The 18,652-nt window shown below is 34.5% G+C and overlaps 1 protein-coding gene across 1 annotated transcript; it reads left to right on the top strand.

Annotated features, from left to right (window-relative positions):
* The first annotated feature begins 6,813 nt into the window (after positions 1 to 6,813).
* On the top strand, positions 6,814 to 17,402 carry LOC133854089 (ABC transporter C family member 10-like). The gene is made up of 11 exons (XM_062290116.1): positions 6,814 to 9,178; positions 9,519 to 9,839; positions 9,932 to 10,018; positions 10,507 to 11,094; positions 11,176 to 11,340; positions 11,998 to 12,292; positions 13,797 to 14,011; positions 14,367 to 14,672; positions 15,469 to 15,532; positions 15,803 to 16,042; positions 17,031 to 17,402. The coding sequence occupies exons 1-11, from the start codon at positions 7,112 to 7,114 to the stop codon at positions 17,138 to 17,140; spliced, it is 4,458 nt and encodes a 1,485-aa protein (XP_062146100.1). The 5' UTR covers positions 6,814 to 7,111; the 3' UTR covers positions 17,141 to 17,402.
* Positions 17,403 to 18,652: the final 1,250 nt, after the last annotated feature.

Here is an 18,652-nt window from a genome sequence, read left to right as displayed (position 1 = left end):
CACGACTCGTGAACTTGATACGAAATTAGCAGCTTGCGGTTGAAGGGTCTGACCCATTTAATTAAATGGGTGGGATTAAAGTTGATCTATATAGTTTTATACTCTTGCATTGACACTAACAGAACTCGACACGAACCTAACACAAAATCAACGAGTTAAAATTGAATAGACTGGCTCGTTTAATTAAATAGATCGGGTTAATATTAACTTAAAGAATCTTTTAAGCCTCTTCAATTACTTTTTGTACTTTTGATAAATTCTGCCCTCTTTGTTTGATCCAATGTCTTCTTTAGAATTTTTCATTGATGATATCATGCATGATTTTCCCACCCACCAAATTTCTTCTTCTTCTTAACTGCCAGTCATTGGCGGCTCAAAACCAAATGGGTTGGATCATAGATTTTCCCATTCAAACATAATTGAGATTCATGCATGAGTGTCAGTGATTGTCAGCTTGCCACTTTTTCCTTCATTCATTGAAGCAAGTTAAAGCTGAAACACGTTTTTTATTGCTTCTGTCAGCAGCACGTTCCCCCCCATCCCATAGAAGACAGAATTATCGATAATGACACCTCTCTTCAGTTTCTTCTTCTTCTTCTTCTTCTTCTTCTTTCTTTTTTTTATTTTTTTTTTATTTATTTTTTTATTTATTTTTTATAAAAGAGTGAATAGTATTACTGAAGAGAAATCATCTTGCTCCACGATCGAGTACAATAAGTCGGGTAAAGGAAGGACATTCTGCAATCCAAACCTTATCTAAAAGCTAAGAAATAGCACATCTATGCAAACCATGAGCTGTCTTATTAGCTTCTCTCCTAACACGAGAGACTTCAGCTAAGATAAAAGAAGGAAAAATAGTCCATATATCTTCAATAAGGTGGTTGTAAGCATGCATGGTTGCCAACGCCGCCCCTCTAGGTCTCTACAACACCAATGAGAAAATGAAAAAGAAGTCCTCCATCATTGCGAAGAAGGTAAAGAAATTACAATCATAACATAGAAAAATAAATCATATTGGTCACTTAGGATGAAAAAAGTCCTAAAGATGACAACTCACGTACGTTTCACGTTAATTAATCACGTGGATTCACCCAAGTTTTTATTCTTTTATTTTTAAAATTTTTCATATTCAATGCATATTTCTAGCAAATATTTGGAATTAAAATATATATATATATAAAAGAAAAGTACATGAAAAAAATAATTGAACCTAATTTATCAAGGGTGCTGCATAAGTAATGACTAATTTTCTTAATTTTACAGCATCTGAGCAAGGGGTTAAAATCTCAGCCATAAAATAGAAGGGTCGGACACATTTAAAAAAACAAAAAAAAAAAAAATAATAAAGTGTGCTGTTAAAAGTCGCATGGCAATACCGAAAAGCAAAATAAGTTTTTCTGCCTATTTACTATTCACACTAAAACAGGGACGGAGGGAGGGGGGCTGGCAGGGGCCATCCCCCCCAATTTCCTAAAAATAATAATTTATTAGGTGTAATTTTTTTTTTTCTAAAAAATTTAAAAATATAAGGTAAAAATAAAAATTTAGCTTATTTGACCCCTACCAAAAAATTTTTTTTGGCCATTGGCCAATTTCCATAAGAACTTCTTGCTCCGTCCCTGCTCTAAAAGGAAAATTTCTATTCTGCCGGAGACAAAATATGGCTCATGATAATCAAATTTGACTATCATCATGAACCATTTACCTATTCTGTTAGAGATGCCGTTACAATTCGAATAGCTTACAACTTAAGAGTCACGAAAGGCGATACACAGGGACAGGAAATCGTTCCCTTACCGGCCATTTTTCATTAAAAAAAAAAAAAAAAAGCAAATATATTCAAAAAATATTATTTGATATCACATCAAAAAGATTCCTTTTGATTATATTTGATTGTTTTTATTAAAAGGGACCCATTGAGGAACGGTTTTTTGTCCCCACAAACCATTTTCCAAGAGTCACAAATACAAAAGAAAATCTAATCCCCTAGATTTACACGAAGGTGTTAGGTGGTCTTGAATCACCTTGAAGTCAGGATCTTGTCTGGCTGTGAATCACCTTGAAGTCAGTGTCTCTGAAGCTTATCTTGTCTGAATTGATTGGAAATAACGTTGGCTTCAGATTCAGTAGGAATTACTATGTAAGAGGTTTTGTGTTCTTGGCTGTTCGATGATGAATCTATCTGTCTTTCTTTTGTTATTTTCAGCTTTATCTCTTTGATTTTTTGGTATATGTTTCTTGTTATTGTTTGCAACAAAATTTCAATTTGTCTGTATGGTTTGAGAAAGCCCAAAATATAAATATATAAATCAAAGAAAAAGATTTGAGAAAGCAGGGCATATAAATTCATTGAGTGGACTTCCTTATGCATCAATTGCCTCTAAGATGACGTGTCAGTAAAAATTATTTCTTAATTTTTTGAAAAAATTTCACTTATTACTCCTAATCTTTTATCATTCTTGCAATCATACCCTTAAACTTTTTAAAAAGTATCAATTTAATGTATTCATCTTTTAATTTTTTTTTTTAATTTCACTCATCCGTTAGGATTTTATATTAAATTTTGTCAAAATTTCCAAAATATTAATTTTCTTTTAAAAAAATTATATAAAAAAAATAATCAAAGATTCAGACATGGATATTTTTTGAATTTCCGTTAAATCTTGACCAATGCCTGAATCTTTGCAATTTTTTTTTTTTCCTAAAAAAAGGATGGGTGTTTTAAGAATTTTGACACTCTTCCGTTGAGATTTAACGAAAAATTCTAATGAAATGGTGAAATTGAAAAAAATTGAAAGATTGATATACTAAATTGACACTTTTTAAAGTTGAAGGGTATGATTGTAAAAGTGATAAAAGATCAGATGTGGTAATTGAAATATATTTTTACAAGCCCCAACCGATTCAAAAGTTATTTTTCATTATCACGTTATCCTAATAGCAATTGTATAACATTCTACTAAATATAATTTGTCTTAGGGTCCGTTTGGGTTTGCGATTTCAAAAAGTGCGATTTAAAATAACGATTTTAAAATGTGCGATTTGAAAAAAGCGATTTTTAAAAACGCAGTTAAGCGTTTGGCAAAATCGCAGTTTGACCTTTAAAATCGCAAATTTACCTTTAAAATTCTGCGTTTTCAAAAAAGCACCATCTTATCTGCGATTTGAAAAAGCAGATTTTTCTGCGTTTTCAAATCGCAATTTTTAAAAACGCAGTTCCCAAACGATCTATGTTCTACGATTTGATTTAAAATCGCACTTATTGTCTACGAAATCGCAATCCCAAACGTACCCATAATAAATTCTGTCTCTTTATCCAATGTTTTCAGTAGAATTTTTTTATTCTTCCTTTATGATATAGCACACCAATTTTGAAAAAGAAAAAAGAAAAAAGAAAAAAAGAGAAAGAGAGGGTAAATCTTGTTTAAAGTTGCACCCCAATTTAACCCTTAGGATTTTTTATTTTTTATTTTTAAAACCCTTAGAAGTCTTCGGTTGGTGGTCTACTGCTTTTTCTTTTTTCAATAAAAAATTAAAAAATTAAATATTTATGTCGGCGCCGCACACATTTAGTTAAACGGTGCGTTTTTTACAAAATAAAAAAGTCAATCTTCTTCCTTTTCCTTCTTCTACCTTTCTTTTAACCTAATTCTTAACCCTCAAACTGAAACAGAAACAAGCCTGCAAAAGAGGGGTGAAAATATAAAGAAATCTTTTTGTCTTTCAAAATGAAAGTGGTCAAAATATGAAGAAAAGTTTTTAAAAGGGACAAAAAAAAAAATTATTTTAAGAGGACAAATGTATAAATTTACTTATTTTAAGAAAAATTTCAAAATTGTTGGAGGACATTCGTCCCCACCCATGTACCTGGTACTGTCCCAGCATGTAGAGACAACAATTATTAATTGTGACAACTAAAATAATTCCACATAAGGTTAAGACATCGGAGCCCTCCTTAAAAGCAAGGAATATGTTACTTGCACTACAAGCCTCTAACATGGGTACAATAATTCCTCACATAAGGGTAGAGCCCACCCTCATGTGAAGGGTTGTTGTGCCCCTGTTGTGAGCTTGTAGTGCAACAATCAAATCTCTAAAAACAAAGAAAATAAGTAGAGTTTCTCCTGCACTCTCCAATTAACAACTTGCTATCTATTACGTACTTGTGACGTAATATCATACTTAGCATATTAATTTGAAAATGACATAACAATGAAAAAACAAACAAAAATTTCACTAAAAGACAAAAAAAAATATCATAAAATTTTGTCTTTCTGATTTTTCAAGGACAACTTGTATACGAAGTTTGTATTATTTGAATTAGACATAGCTCATCGAGTACGAGATCAAATAAGTTGCGGCTTTGTAATCGAATTACGAGCCCTAGCAGATTCAAAAGTTATTTTTCACTACCATGTTATCCTAATGGCAATCGTATAATAGTCTATTAAATATAATTTTTCTTAATAAATTCTATCTTCTTTATCCAATGTCTTCATTAGATTTTTTTTACCCTTCCTTTATGATATAGCACACCAATTTCTTCTTCTTGACCGCTGGTCACTGCAGCTCAAAACCAATTGCTTGGAAAATTTAAAATGATTTACTTTTTATATCACATTAATTATTATTATTATTATTTCACTTTTTATATAATATCAATTACTTTTTAATAACCATCTTCACTTTTTCTTACAAATTATTATTAATATTTTTTTGTTTTTTAATTATCACATCCTTCGCTTCTTATTACTATAGCACCAAGAGGGTGTGTGACCCATGCATGTGAGTTTTACATACATAAATCCTACACTTCTTGGTGTAGAATTGATGTAAACCAAAATGATGCATGTAGATATAACACATCCTAACAACTTTTGAGTATGGCCCGGGGTTTTCGAAGTTCAAGGAGGAACGAAAGCACATTTTACGAGAAAAGATAACATAAGGGCAAATGATATTTGTACATATTTTTTTATTAACATTTTATACACATACTTATATTTAATTGGTGTGAGATTCATGCATGTAGGACTCATACTATATGCATGAATCTTACACCAAATGTGAGTGTATGTACAAAATGTGTACAAATAATACATTTCTAACATGAGACAAGCATCAAACATCTCAATAAATTTAGAGATATGTTATTTACACACATATGGTACACAAATTATACACGCAAGGGTAATACTGGGGAGAAAGAAAAATTCCGAATTTCATCCGGAAATTTGACTGTACAGTGGCATTCTTGTAATTATTTAAAATTACAAGAATGCCACTGTACAGCCAAATTTCCGAATGAAATCCGGAATTTTTCCTTCTCCGTAGCACTGCTCTACACGCAATACCTGGTGGTATTTTTATTTTTTTAAAACAAAAAAATGCCCAAAAAGCATTGTGTATACACTATGTGTACAAATTAACATATCTCATTCATTTAAGCTTGTTGATGTAATTTTTTTTTTTAAAAAAAATGTTTTGATTTTTGGATTTTTTACTGCTGAAAATTGTAGTTAAACCAAAAACATTTTTGGTTGACCAGAAACCTGCTATAATTTTTATAAAATAGTTTTTTTTTAACCATAAACCAATTTATGAGTTTGAGCTTCTCCTTCTCGACCTCCATTATCCGACCTCCTTTTAGCATTCTCTCTCACTGTTGAAGCCGGCCGGAGTTGTTTCTGGAGCAGTCAGAGTTGTCGCCGAAGCGGCCATAACAGATTTTCCGTACAAGCTATAGCAAGCCAAAAAGAAAACATTTTCCGTCAAAAATAAATGTAAGTTCCAACATTTTAAAATAATAATGATAATAATAATACTAAATACTACTTCAACCTACCTCATTTTACGCTGCTAATGTCACAGCGCACGTGGATTTAGGACCCTTTGGAAAAACATATAAAGAAGACAACTCCAGTACGCGGATTCACCCTACTTTCCGGGTTAATTAATTGACAGACTTGCAGTTGACTGATCAGGAGTATCCTCCGCGTGCGTGGTTCATGAATCTAACTGAAAGAACAAATGCCAACCCAGCTCATCATAAATTTAAATTGTATTAATTTATTGGTCGTTGAATTCAGCTCATTTCTGCTACATTGTCCTTGCACTATATATAAGTGTTTTATATATATATATACCTTGGCATGCAGGAGGCTGCAGCCATACCACTTAATTTGCAAGTGTTCATAATATAATAGGGAGAAGAAGAAGAGTTTTTTTGCACGACGAAGTAAGGAATTCATGCTAGTTCAGCAGCAAAACCCCCCTCAAGCATGTACACTTTCTTTTTACCCATCCTTTTTTCTTTTCCTTCTTGGATTAACGAAAGGTTAGGTGAGCATATATCATAACAAAAATACAGTGTTTAGTGTCGCTTGAATCCCGTTGTTTTTGGGCAAAAAACCCGACACTAGTAATTTAATTTAATGTCGTTTATTGTTCAAACGATACTAAATTCAAATTTTTTAGTGTTCAAACGAAACTAAATTCAATTTCTGAGTGTCGTTTACTGTTCAAATGATACTAAATTTAAATTAGTGTCATTTAAATAGTGAACGGCACAAAATAATATCGTTTATTATTCAAACGATGCTATTTAGTACTGTTTTGTACAAGCGACACTAACTCGAACGACACTGAACAGTGTTATTTTTTGTAGTGTATATACAAGCGTCCTTTTTGAATAGTTGGTCATACTTCTAACTTATATTCATGTTGTCTCATCCCTCAGTCTAAAAATAGGATTTGAGTTCTTGACTGTTTGATGAATCTATCTCTCGTTCTTCTGTTTTGTAATTGATGCTGATATTTTCAGCTTTATCTCTTGATTGGTTTGGTACATGTTTGTTCATAACAAGTTTCGTTTGTAACATGATTAATTCAATTTGTCTGCATCTGTAACAAGATTTGAAACAGTCTCGGCAAGGTTATCGTATATATGGAATAGACGGTATATTTATAATATATGTAGTTGTTAACTTTTGACATTCTTTGTGTTCATCCATTTCACCTGTTTGATTTTTCTTTCTTGTTAGGCTCTATCTGACTGCCCCTCAACCACATAAAGCTTCTTGTTTGAGGTTGCAGCTTGCAGACATTAGCCATGGCAAACGGTTTCTGGAGAGTTTTCTGTGGGAATTCTGAGTGTTCAAGTGAAGTTGCAAACGGATGCACTTATGGTTTTCTATCCATAATCGACCCAAATACATGCATCAACAGTTGTTTGCTCATTTCTTTTGATTTTTTGCTTCTGCTCATGCTCATATTTATCTTCCTCTATAGATCATTCTCAAGGAAGGTTATAGCTCCCTCACAGTCTAATCGCTTCCCTCCAGTTGTGATTTTCTCGGCCATTTTTAATGGTGCTCTGGCTTTAGCTTACTTGGGATCCGGGGTTTGGATATGTTATGAGCAACTGAAGGCAACGGGTACCATTTTACCATTGCATGGATGGCTAGTAATGCTATCCCAAGGGTTCACATGGTTGCTACTGGATCTTACATTACTTATTGGCAATCTACACCTTCGGCACATCACAACTGCAAAGCTTTGTTCAACTGTCCTCTTCTTGTTTGCAGGTTTCCTCTGCTTTTCGTCTCTCTGGATCATTATTGTGAACAAAACAGTATCTGTTGAGATGGTTCTGGAAATATTATCCTTTCCGGGAGCAATCCTGTTACTCTTCTGTATTTTTCAGGGACAGAAGTATGAGGAAACTGAAGCAGACTTCAGTCAAGATGCTTCCTATGCACCTTTGCAAGGTGAAGAAGCCAATACCACATGTGAAAATTGTTCTAATGAAAATGTCACACCTTTTGCCAAAGCTGGATTTCTTAGTACCATGTCATTTTGGTGGATGAATAGATTAATGAAGCAGGGTAAGGAGAGAATTCTCGAGGAAAATGATATTCCACAGTTACGGCAGGCAGACCGGGCGCAAACATGCTACTTAATGTTTAAGGAGCAACTAACCAAACGAAAACAAAAAGGAACATATGAATCCCCTTCAATGTTCTCAGTAATTTTTTCCTGCCAGAAAAAAGAGATTCTAATTTCTGGGTTTTTTGCATTGATCAAGGTTCTCACAGTGTCAACTGGTCCATTGTTTCTTAAAGCCTTCATTGAGGTTGCTGAAGGCGAAGCAGCTTTTAGATATGAGGGTTATGTGCTTGCAGGAGGGCTCTTCCTGGCGAAATGTTTGGAGTCATTCTGTGAGAGGCAATGGTTCTTTCAAACCAGATTGATTGGGCTCCAATTAAGATCCTTCCTGTCTGCAGCTATTTATCAGAAACAACTACGGCTCTCAAACGCTGCTAAGGTGACTCATTCTCCTGGTGAGATAATGAACTATGTCACTGTAGATGCCTATAGAATAGGGGAATTCCCATGTTGGTTTCATCAGATATGGTCAACAAGCCTTCAGCTGTGTCTTGCATTAGTGATCGTCTACTATTCTGTGGGGCTAGCAACTGTTGCGGCTATAATTGTAATCATACTGACTGTGCTTGCAACTTCTCCATTAGCCAAATTGCAGTATATATATCAGACAAAGCTCATGGTATCACAAGATAAGAGGCTGAAGGCCATTGCAGAAGCTCTTGCAAATATGAAGGTCTTGAAGTTGTACGCTTGGGAGAAACATTTTGATAATGTCATACAAGCCTTAAGGAAAGAAGAATCCAAGTGGATACTAGCAATTTTATCTCAAAAGGGCTACTATCTGATATTGTTTTGGTCGTCTCCCATTTTAGTATCGGCTGTCACCTTTTGGTCTTGCTACTTCCTTGGAATTCCACTCTCTACTAGTAATGTATTCATGTTCCTAGCAAGTCTGCGTATTGTTCAGGAGCCTATTAGGATGCTCCCTGATGTTGCTGGAATTTTCATTGAAGCAAATGTTTCGTTAACTCGGATTGAAGAGTTTCTGAAGGCACCTGAGTTAGAGAACAGAAATGCAACGCAAATGTGCGAGGGGAAGGAGCTTGAGCAGTCCATATTTATGAGGGCCACTGAAATATCGTGGGAGACTAATTCTGCAAATGCCACACTAAGAAACATAAGTTTGGAGGTGAAACCAGGAGAAAAGGTAGCTATTTGTGGAGAGGTTGGATCAGGTAAATCAACCCTTTTAGCTGCAATTCTTGGAGAGGTGCCAAACATCAAAGGCATAGTAAGTAATCCTTTCATTCCTTGTCCATGAGGTAGCATAAAGTCTCAATTGTAGGCTAGTATTATGTTAAGTTTTTCAGGAGACTTAGGAGGCATATTTCGAAGAAGAAAAGGATATTTTGCTTTCATTTTCTCTAGCTTCCCCCTACTAAGTTTGTGGAAGATCGATACATTATTTGTCTGCCGAATTTTATGCATCAATTACACATAGATATATGTTAAATCACCACTTATTCCAAAAGGTTAAGCTTCTAGGAAGTGATGAATTTAATCATTTAATTATAGCATCTAAGTTCTTAAATGAAAGAAATATTGATAGAGCTTTGGGACAACTTTTGCAGGTTAATGTTTATGGAAAGAAAGCATATGTTTCTCAGACATCCTGGATCCAGACAGGGTCTATTCGAGAAAACATTCTATTTGGGTCTTCCATGGATGCGCTTAGATACCAAGAAGTGCTTAGAAGATGTTCCCTATTAAAGGACCTCGAGATGCTTCCATTTGGCGATCTCACAGAAATAGGAGAAAGAGGTGTTACTCTGAGCGGTGGACAAAAGCAGCGGGTTCAACTTGCACGTGCGCTCTATCAGGATGCGGACATATATCTCTTGGATGATCCATTCAGTGCTGTTGATGCACATACAGCAACCAATCTATTTAATGTAATCATTTTTCTTATCCAATCGATATGCAACTAATTGTATTTTGTCTTTGTTTGTTTAGAGACAGCTAATAAAATATGCCTTGTGGCCAGGAATATGTCGTGGAAGGTCTATCTGGGAAGACAGTATTGTTGGTGACTCACCAAGTGGATTTCCTTCCTGCATTTGATTCTATTTTGGTGGGTATATCAGTGAAACTATGCTGCTCTCTCAAATCTCTTTCTTTGATTTATATATTTATTTTTTGGGTTAGGGGCTACTTTCTCCATTGTTCTTCTCATTCATGCATTTCATTTTCCAAAATTACTACATGTCTGTGTTATAGTATTAATTAAATGATTAAATTTACCTCTTTCTATTAGCTTAAACTTTTGGAATAAGTGGTAGTTTAACATAGTATCAGAGCCAAAAAGTTCTGAGTTAGAACATTGACTCCGTCATTTATCTTTCATTTCATTTTAATATTTCATGTGTTGGGCTTAACCTATTAAAACGGAGTTTGAGTTCACACATGAGAGGGAGTGTTAAAGTATTGATTAAATGATTAAATTTACATCTTCCTATTAGCTTAAGCTTTTGGAATAAGTGGTAATTTAATAGTCTGCAATTATCTGCTGGGATTACTGTGAAAAACACTTAGACCATGTAAACTTGGTTTTGTTGGCAGTTTATGACTGAAGGGAAAATCCTAAGAGCTTCTACATATGACCAGTTGCTGGCTTCTAGTCAAGGATTCCAAAATCTTGTCAATGCACACAATGACAGTGCTGGTTCTGATAGACAAGCCAAGTATGCTTCTTCTGGAACATCTAAAACCTCCAAAAGTGAGATCCAGAGAAATTATAGTGATAAGCAGTTAATATCATCTTTAGGAGATCAATTGATTCAGCAAGAAGAAAGAGAAATAGGAGACACTGGTTTCAAGCCTTACGTACAATATCTGAACCAGAACAAAGGCTTTTTATACTTCTCCTTGGCAATTATATGCCATGCTATATTCATAGTTGGTCAAATTATACAAAACTACTGGTTGGCTGCTTACATCCAGGATTCTCATGTAACTAGATTAAAACTGATTGCAGTTTTCTCTGTCATCGGTTGTATCCTAGTACTCTTTTTGCTTCTTAGATCCTTTTATGTAGTTCTTGTAAGTTATGGTGCTTCACAGATGATTTTTTCCAAACTTATGACCTCTCTTATCCATGCACCAATGTCCTTTTACGATTCGACGCCTCTGGGAAGAATTCTCATCCGGGTAAGACTTTCAGAACTAGAAGTTTATGTCTATGCTGTAGAAGAACTATATTGGATTTACACTAAGGTTTTACTTTTACAGGTATCATCTGATTTGAGTGCCGTTGACCTTGATGTGGCTTTCAAATTTAGTACTGCCCTTGGGTCATATATGATTACATACTCTGGCTATGGAATATTAGCTATCCTAACCTGGCCAGTCTTGTTTGTCATCATTCCCATGGTTTACCTGACTGTACTTTTGCAGGTAATACATACACCAACAACAATGGACATAAAGATTCTTTGACAAATTTTTTGTATATGATTGAAAGTCAAGTTAGCAATTTTTGAAATGATATGTAAACCTAACACAAAATTAATTAGCAGGTTAGGGTTGAGGGGTCTGACCCGTTTAATTAAATGGGTCGAATTAGAGTTGACCTATATAGGTGTTATTCGTATACCTTGACACGACCCAAACCCGTTATGCGAACACGTATTGCTACCTCTAATTGAAAGGGAACATTCCCTTGCCCCTACATCTGATAGCTATTTTGACATCTTGCATGACATATGTATTTGCTCAATGTATGGAACCAGTGCGTTATGGATGCTATATTTGGTGGATTTAGAGCCTAATTCTCCAATAGGTTGGCATTTAAGACAGTAGCCTTCTCTAATACACTGGTTTCTCTATTGATATTGGTGAGAGTCTGCATTTTTCATGTTTCTGAAGGGGTCATATTTTGTTGTTACTACATTCTTTGAGGTCAATAATGAAATGGCTGCAAAATAGATATACACACAAATTCTCACCATGTGATGTTAGCTGGGAAGCTACATCCTTCCCTATCTGATTTCGCATACATTTTCAGCCTTCTCAAGAAATAAATATTGTACTTGTTTTCGTTTGGACATATAGAGATACTACTTTGCTTCCGCAAAAGAGTTGATGCGAACAGACGGCACCACCAAGTCTTTAATTGCAAGCCACCTTGCTGAATCCATTGCTGGAGCCATGACAATTAGAGCTTTTGGGGAGGAAGAGCAGTTCTTCTTGAAGTACTTGAACCTTATTGACAGAAACGCCAGACCATACTTCAATTGTTTTTCAGCAAATGAGTGGTTGATCCAACGCCTTGAAATTCTATGTGCAATTGTTCTCTCATCTTCAGCGCTTGCTATGACTTTGTTTGGTCTTGGAGCTTCTGCCTCTGGTTAGTAATATCAGTTTCATTAATCCCATACTATTCTAATAATAATATATGATTCAGTTACATTCTTGTTGTTTCTGTAGTAAATGTAATATTTGCTTTACACATCATTTTCTTGTCTTGCATACCATGTGCCTTATTTGGCACACTTCACCTAGCACCATGTACTATCTATAACTACATTCCCTCGTAGTTCAATATAATCAAAATGTAGGTCTCTAAGACCGAACCACTTAAATTATTTGTCTTTTTTTTTTTTTTTTTTTTTTCACTCTAATATTTCCACATATTTTCATTTTATATTTTGTAACTTGTGGTGCTTCTGCATATCATTGTTATCAATTCTCTAAGCTTCACATTGAACATATGTTTCTTAGAACTAACATGTAAATCCAACTCCTCAAGCCAGCAAACACCTCCCTCTCTGCATTTTGTATCTTTTTATTTTTTATTTTTTTGGATGAATGAGTTACTTAAAACACTTGACACTATACAAGTATCATACTCTTTCACACCCCTCACCAACTATCTATCTCACCATTACTGATTTCCATTTTACACAGCAAACAACCCCTAGTAGCTATTACAGTAATAACACTCAAAACATAACTACACCAACATCCCCTTATCAATTCCCCAATTACAACATATCCCTCATTTCCCCAGTTCTTTTGAGTTTTCCTTTCCCCAAGATCCGAGCTCTAACTTCCCATTTAATTTTCTGCACAACTTGGGATGACTGCCATGTTTAATTTCATTCCTGTTTCTGCAGATATTATACACAGTTGAACCAAATACCAGCCTGCATACATTTGCTTTTAAACTCTTATTTCTACATTGCAGCACTCCCTCAGAAATCACATCTTCCCAACTCGTTGGAGGATCTACCGTATCACACATTCTCATATTTTCTTGCTAACCACATTGAAAAAGCAGGTGGTCATGGTCAGAATACACAATGGACATACCATTTATATCCACATCTCAATAGCTTATCCCCTGTTGTGAACGCATCGTTCATAGCCAACCATAATACAAATGCTTGCTTTGGAATAGCTAGAGGAAACCAAATCAACTTCCACCATACCACTTGCATCTGCATTTTGTGATATTTGAGTTGCATTAACTAACAACCTATGATAGAGGCGATCTGCTTCTTCCCTGATCATGTTTGAACTTCTTAGCTGAAGCTCCATCATTTTATCATCATTTGGAGCGATTCCTAGGATTCCTTACTTGGTATATCCACTCCAAAAGCTAGCTTCTCTACATGCCTAGCCTCATATCTTTGAGCTTCTTTAGCCAAATCAATGTCAACAGGTTGGTTTGCTTGAGCAACCTGCACCGCTACAAAAATATGAGGTTCATAAAATCATGGATAGGTAATTCAAGAATGTTATTTAACATGCATGCTATAAAACTGAAACTGAAGAATGGTTTGCAAAACATTAGCCATCTACAATACATTCTCTAACCAACATTTTTGTTTTTCAAAATTTGATGTCAGGTTTTATTGGAATGGCACTTTCATATGGTCTTACATTAAATGTGAATGTCGTTTATGCTATCCAAACCTGGTGCTTGCTAGAAAATCTCATTACTTCTGTGGAAAGACTCGAACAATACATGCATATTCCCAGTGAAGCTGCACAAGTAATTGAAGGTCACCGACCCATGCATAATTGGCCTGTTGTTGGTGAAGTGAAGATATGTGATTTAAAGGTAAACATGAAAGAAATTACCCCTAAAGAAAAAAAAGTATTGCTATGTGTACATCCACATGTTTAGATGAAAAATTCCACCCCCCCCCCCCCCCCAAAAAAAAAAAAAGTATGAGAAATGCTATATAAACTCTTTCTTTTACACTTTCAAGTGCTTACTTTTTAATGTGGCAGTTGCCGCGTCAACTTTCCACTACAATATTTTTTAATTCCATCTACTTAACTATGTTTATGCAATTGATACATTAGGAGGGTAAGCACCTAAGAGTATAAAAGAGAGAGTTCATCTATACATCCACATGTTTAGAACTATGGAAATGTATTTGTTGAATAACATGCATGGCATCAATATTCAGGTAAGGTATCGGCCCAATGCTCCATTAGTTCTTCAGGGGATAAGTTGCAAATTCGAAGGAGGGCATAAAATTGGGATTGTTGGGCGGACTGGCAGTGGAAAGACAACTCTTATTAGTGCTTTGTTTCGTCTGGTGGAGCCAACAGAGGGAAGGATCATTATAGATGATGTTGACATTTCTGCAATTGGGCTTCATGATCTAAGATCACGTTTAGGAATCATACCACAAGATCCAACACTTTTTAGTGGGTCTGTGAGATACAATTTAGACCCCTTGTCAGAGCATATTGATCATGAGATATGGGAGGTATGCATTTTCTTTAATTACCTGTTTTGGTTATAAGAATTGATTGAATGCTGGTGGATTATGAAGGTTTTATGTACGTGTTAAGTCTTACATTAATTCCTTATTAGATAAGACTAAACTGTATAAGTAACTCTAAAGAACTCTAATTGTAATTTTGACTAAGCTTTCTGCCTATATGGAGTATAAATATAGATATGACTAGCATTTTCCTGGATCCATTATCTATAGCACTCTTAGAGTAATGACCGGATTCAATATCTATAGTGTTGATGCAGATTTTTGGACGACTGTGGCAATGGGGCTTCTGTAAAATAGATATAGTCACTGGAAGTTCACCAGTCCCCAGGAGGATCAAGGATACTCCGATGCTTAAGTCGGTAAAAATATTCTAAAAAAAAAAACACTGAATGAAGAACGTAAGATAGGAGACAATGTCTATGTACCTATGGGCATACACCTTTTTATATCAATTTTTTAGCATTGATACCAATGAGGTGTAATTTTCCTTATTGGATGTGATTTGCCATGTGAATCGTATTAATGGCCATGAGGGTATATAGTTTTCATGTTGAAAAGATCTGAGTTTTAAAGTATGATTAAATTATTAAATTTACTTCTTCTTGTCAGCTTCAGCTTTTGGGACAAGTGGTGATTTAACACTGAGATTGTTTTCCTTAAATCACCTTATTATTGTCCATTTATATCCCAACAATGTTATTAAAATTAAATAGATGTTATGTCAACAATAACATCCAAGTATGTAGAGAAAAGTGTTACATTTATGAATGTGTTACAGGTTCTAGAAAAGTGCCAACTTCGAGAGGCTATCTGCGAAAAAGAGGAGGGCCTTGATTCCTTAGGTAAGAAATTTGTGTATATATGATGCAGGTGTCATTATTTACTAGTTTATATAAGTTGATTTAGGTTTATTTGTATAGGTCAACTTATTCAACTATAGATAGAGACCTATGTATTGTAAACAATCAAGTTATTAAGTACAATGTAGCCCTATAGGCTATTCAGAGTAGTGAACGTAGATGTTTAACACCGAACCACCCGTAATTTCTTGTCTATTATTCCCGTATTTTAGATTTTTACACAAATCTCAACAATAATAATATGGATTGCAGTTATGCAAGATGGATCAAACTGGAGCTTGGGGCAGCGACAATTGTTTTGTTTGGGACGTGCATTACTGAAGAGAAGTCAGATACTTGTGCTTGATGAAGCCACTGCATCGATTGATAATGCAACCGACTCTATTCTCCAGAATACTTTGCGAACAGAATTCAAATCATGCACTGTCATAACAGTGGCTCATCGGATTCCAACTGTCATGGATTGCTCTAAGGTTCTTGCCATGAGTGATGGTCAGTAACATATCCTTAACTTGTTGTGCAAAAAAATTGGCTCTGTTTTGTTAATATGTTTGTTAAAATGAGTTTTCAAAATCAGTATATATATATATATATATATATTTAGTTTGAGATTGTTTTAAATGAAGTTTTTTTAAAAGAGTTTTGCAATAACAGAGTTCCACACTAAATTATTGCTTTAAAGCAAGCAATACTTTGATGTATGCATTTGTGTATATGTTTTAGTTCGGTCGCGCACGTGGTAGTAGGATATGTAGGGCGCTAGTGGCGTCTTTATGGTGCACTTTGAAAGTCATGATCAGATGATCTGATGATTTGATCTGGATTGTAAGATGCTTCTAAGGTAGATCCAAAGGTTGGATTTACTTGACCATTAGTAAAGTCAACTGAAAGATTAAGTTAAGTTTGATCCAACGCTTAAAATTAAGTGTCTACCAGTTTAAGATACAGAAAACTCTTTCTTTCTTTTGCCTCTCAAAACCTTTTGTAGTTTTAAAATTCGAGTCTTTCTCTCTTGCTAGGATAGAAACTTTAAAGGTGTTCTAGTTTGGTTTCGTTTTATGCAAAACGTAATCAAACTACATAGGCCTTTCAGGGCTCCATTGTATCATGTATCCTGCATCGTGAAGAAGTGTTTGATGTAACCCAATGCATACCAATTCATTAGAATTGGTGGGGATAAATAACTTCTTAAGAAAAATGACTCACTAATGCACCTTAGGAGTGCCCATTTAATTTATTGTTTTCAATATCTACAGTAATAATGTTTTGGGAGGTATTTTTTGTTTAAAAAAGCGTTCCAATGTGACATAAACACGTCCAAACACTTTTTATGTTTGAATTGCTTGTCAATGCTTTTATTTATTTATTTTAAAAAAAAAAGAGGACGGAACAAAAAAATTTAACAAACGGAGCCGGTATCTCATATTATCTATGATACAATTAAGTAGTGACATGTTAGTTTACATTGACAATTTGACAGGAAAAATAGTAGAGTATGATGAGCCATCAAAGCTGATGAATAATGATGCATCGCTATTTGGGCAGCTTGTTAAGGAATATTGGTCTCGTTCTTCAAATGCCACAATCTGATCGAAAGATTACTCGACAAAACAACTCAATATAATTAAGCTTAATTATGGCTCTGCCCAGTCATAATTAAGCTTAATTCAAGCCTTAACGTTATTATCATCATCATCATTCTTTGTAATTATTATTATCACTATTATTTTGGTGAAAAAGAGATTAGTTGGAAGCCTTTTACAGTTAGCAGCATTTGTATTCTTTTGGTTTTATTTTTTGAGCAAATAAAACAAACTAAAGGAAGAAAGAGATGCAACATGAATGCTTCTACTTTGATATGTAAAGGCGGCTCATTTGGCAAGGCTATGCTCAATTTTTATTGTGATAAATTGTCATTTTCTTTTAACGTGATATTGTTAATTTATTTTTAGATTAATTTTAATTAAAAATAATAATAATAAATTGACAATACCATATAAGCATAGAATGGTGGGATAAGGAGAAGAAATTAAATATGAAAAACCATTTCTAAAAATAAAAATAAAAAGTTTAATTAATTTAATGCAGCAAAGTGAAGAATGGCCATGTGTTAAATGATGACTTCATTTTTAATGTGACAGGCAGGCATTTATTGATCGATCAATGTAGTGGGTATAATCCACGTACCTTCTCTTGTTCCCATTTTCTGACGTGAGATAAGTGATTGATCAATAAACCCATACCTGTCACATTAAAAAGAATGTCCTTCCCTGATGTCTGCATGTCTTTTCACTGAAGTTTCATCTAAGTAGAAAAAGGTTGTAATATGCTGCATTGCTAAGTTTGATTGGAAAAAAAGTTGTGACTTGGTGCATTGCTAAGATTTGAGAAAAGAATTTATAGGCTAGTCTTTGGCAGCCAAAAAATGCTTTGGTGTACAACAGCAATTTGAGATTTGAGGAGACTATTGTTAAACAAATTACGTAGGGAAGTTCGTACTCGGATCCTATTTAAGGGATCATTTAAAAACCTTGATAAATGCATAGAGCTTGTAATTAGTTGGAATTTACAGAAGTTGTTTCTGTAGTAATGGTTGTATAGGTCGTTCTGGATAGTTGTCCTCTCTGCTTGAGGTGTTTCTGAGCTAGTGTTTACTAGCGAGTGTAGTTTGCTGAGCTTTTATAAAATTCTTTGATTCATTATTAAAAAAAAAAAAAGAAAAAAAAAAAAAAGAAGAAGTCCTTTTAACACATGGCCAATTCACCATTGATTCTTCACTTTGGATCATCATCATGCATGTGCTAAATTTCCATAGCCGTTGAGCCTCCTGATGTATTTTCTGGCGGTAGCAGAGGCTTGCAGCAGCCTCAGAGACAAACACCAAACATAAAAAAGACGCCCATAACATAAGAAAGAGGCTAGAGGGGGTCAAAAAAAAAAAAAAATGGAGATGAACAGAAAGGAGGACCACTGTACGTATAGTTTATATGATAAATACACCCCATCTTTCCATTTCATATCGAATCCACTTCTTTTGACTTCTAATTTTTTTTCTTTTTTTTATTTTAAAAATTACTACTTCTTTCAAAATATTAAGATAAT

Source organism: Alnus glutinosa, chromosome 13 (assembly GCF_958979055.1).
Source record: "Alnus glutinosa chromosome 13, dhAlnGlut1.1, whole genome shotgun sequence".
NCBI lineage: Eukaryota > Viridiplantae > Streptophyta > Magnoliopsida > Fagales > Betulaceae > Alnus > Alnus glutinosa.
This window is presented reverse-complemented; position numbering and strand designations above follow the sequence as displayed.

Coding starts and splice junctions, on each gene's coding strand:
- LOC133854089 (XM_062290116.1), top strand. CDS start 7,112: ATGGCAAACGGTTTCTGGAGAGTTTTCTGTGGGAATTCTGAGTGTTCA. Junction 9,840..9,931: donor CAGCAACCAATCTATTTAAT/GTAATCATTTTT, acceptor CCTTGTGGCCAG/GAATATGTCGTGGAAGGTCT. Junction 11,095..11,175: donor TGGGAAGAATTCTCATCCGG/GTAAGACTTTCA, acceptor TTACTTTTACAG/GTATCATCTGATTTGAGTGC.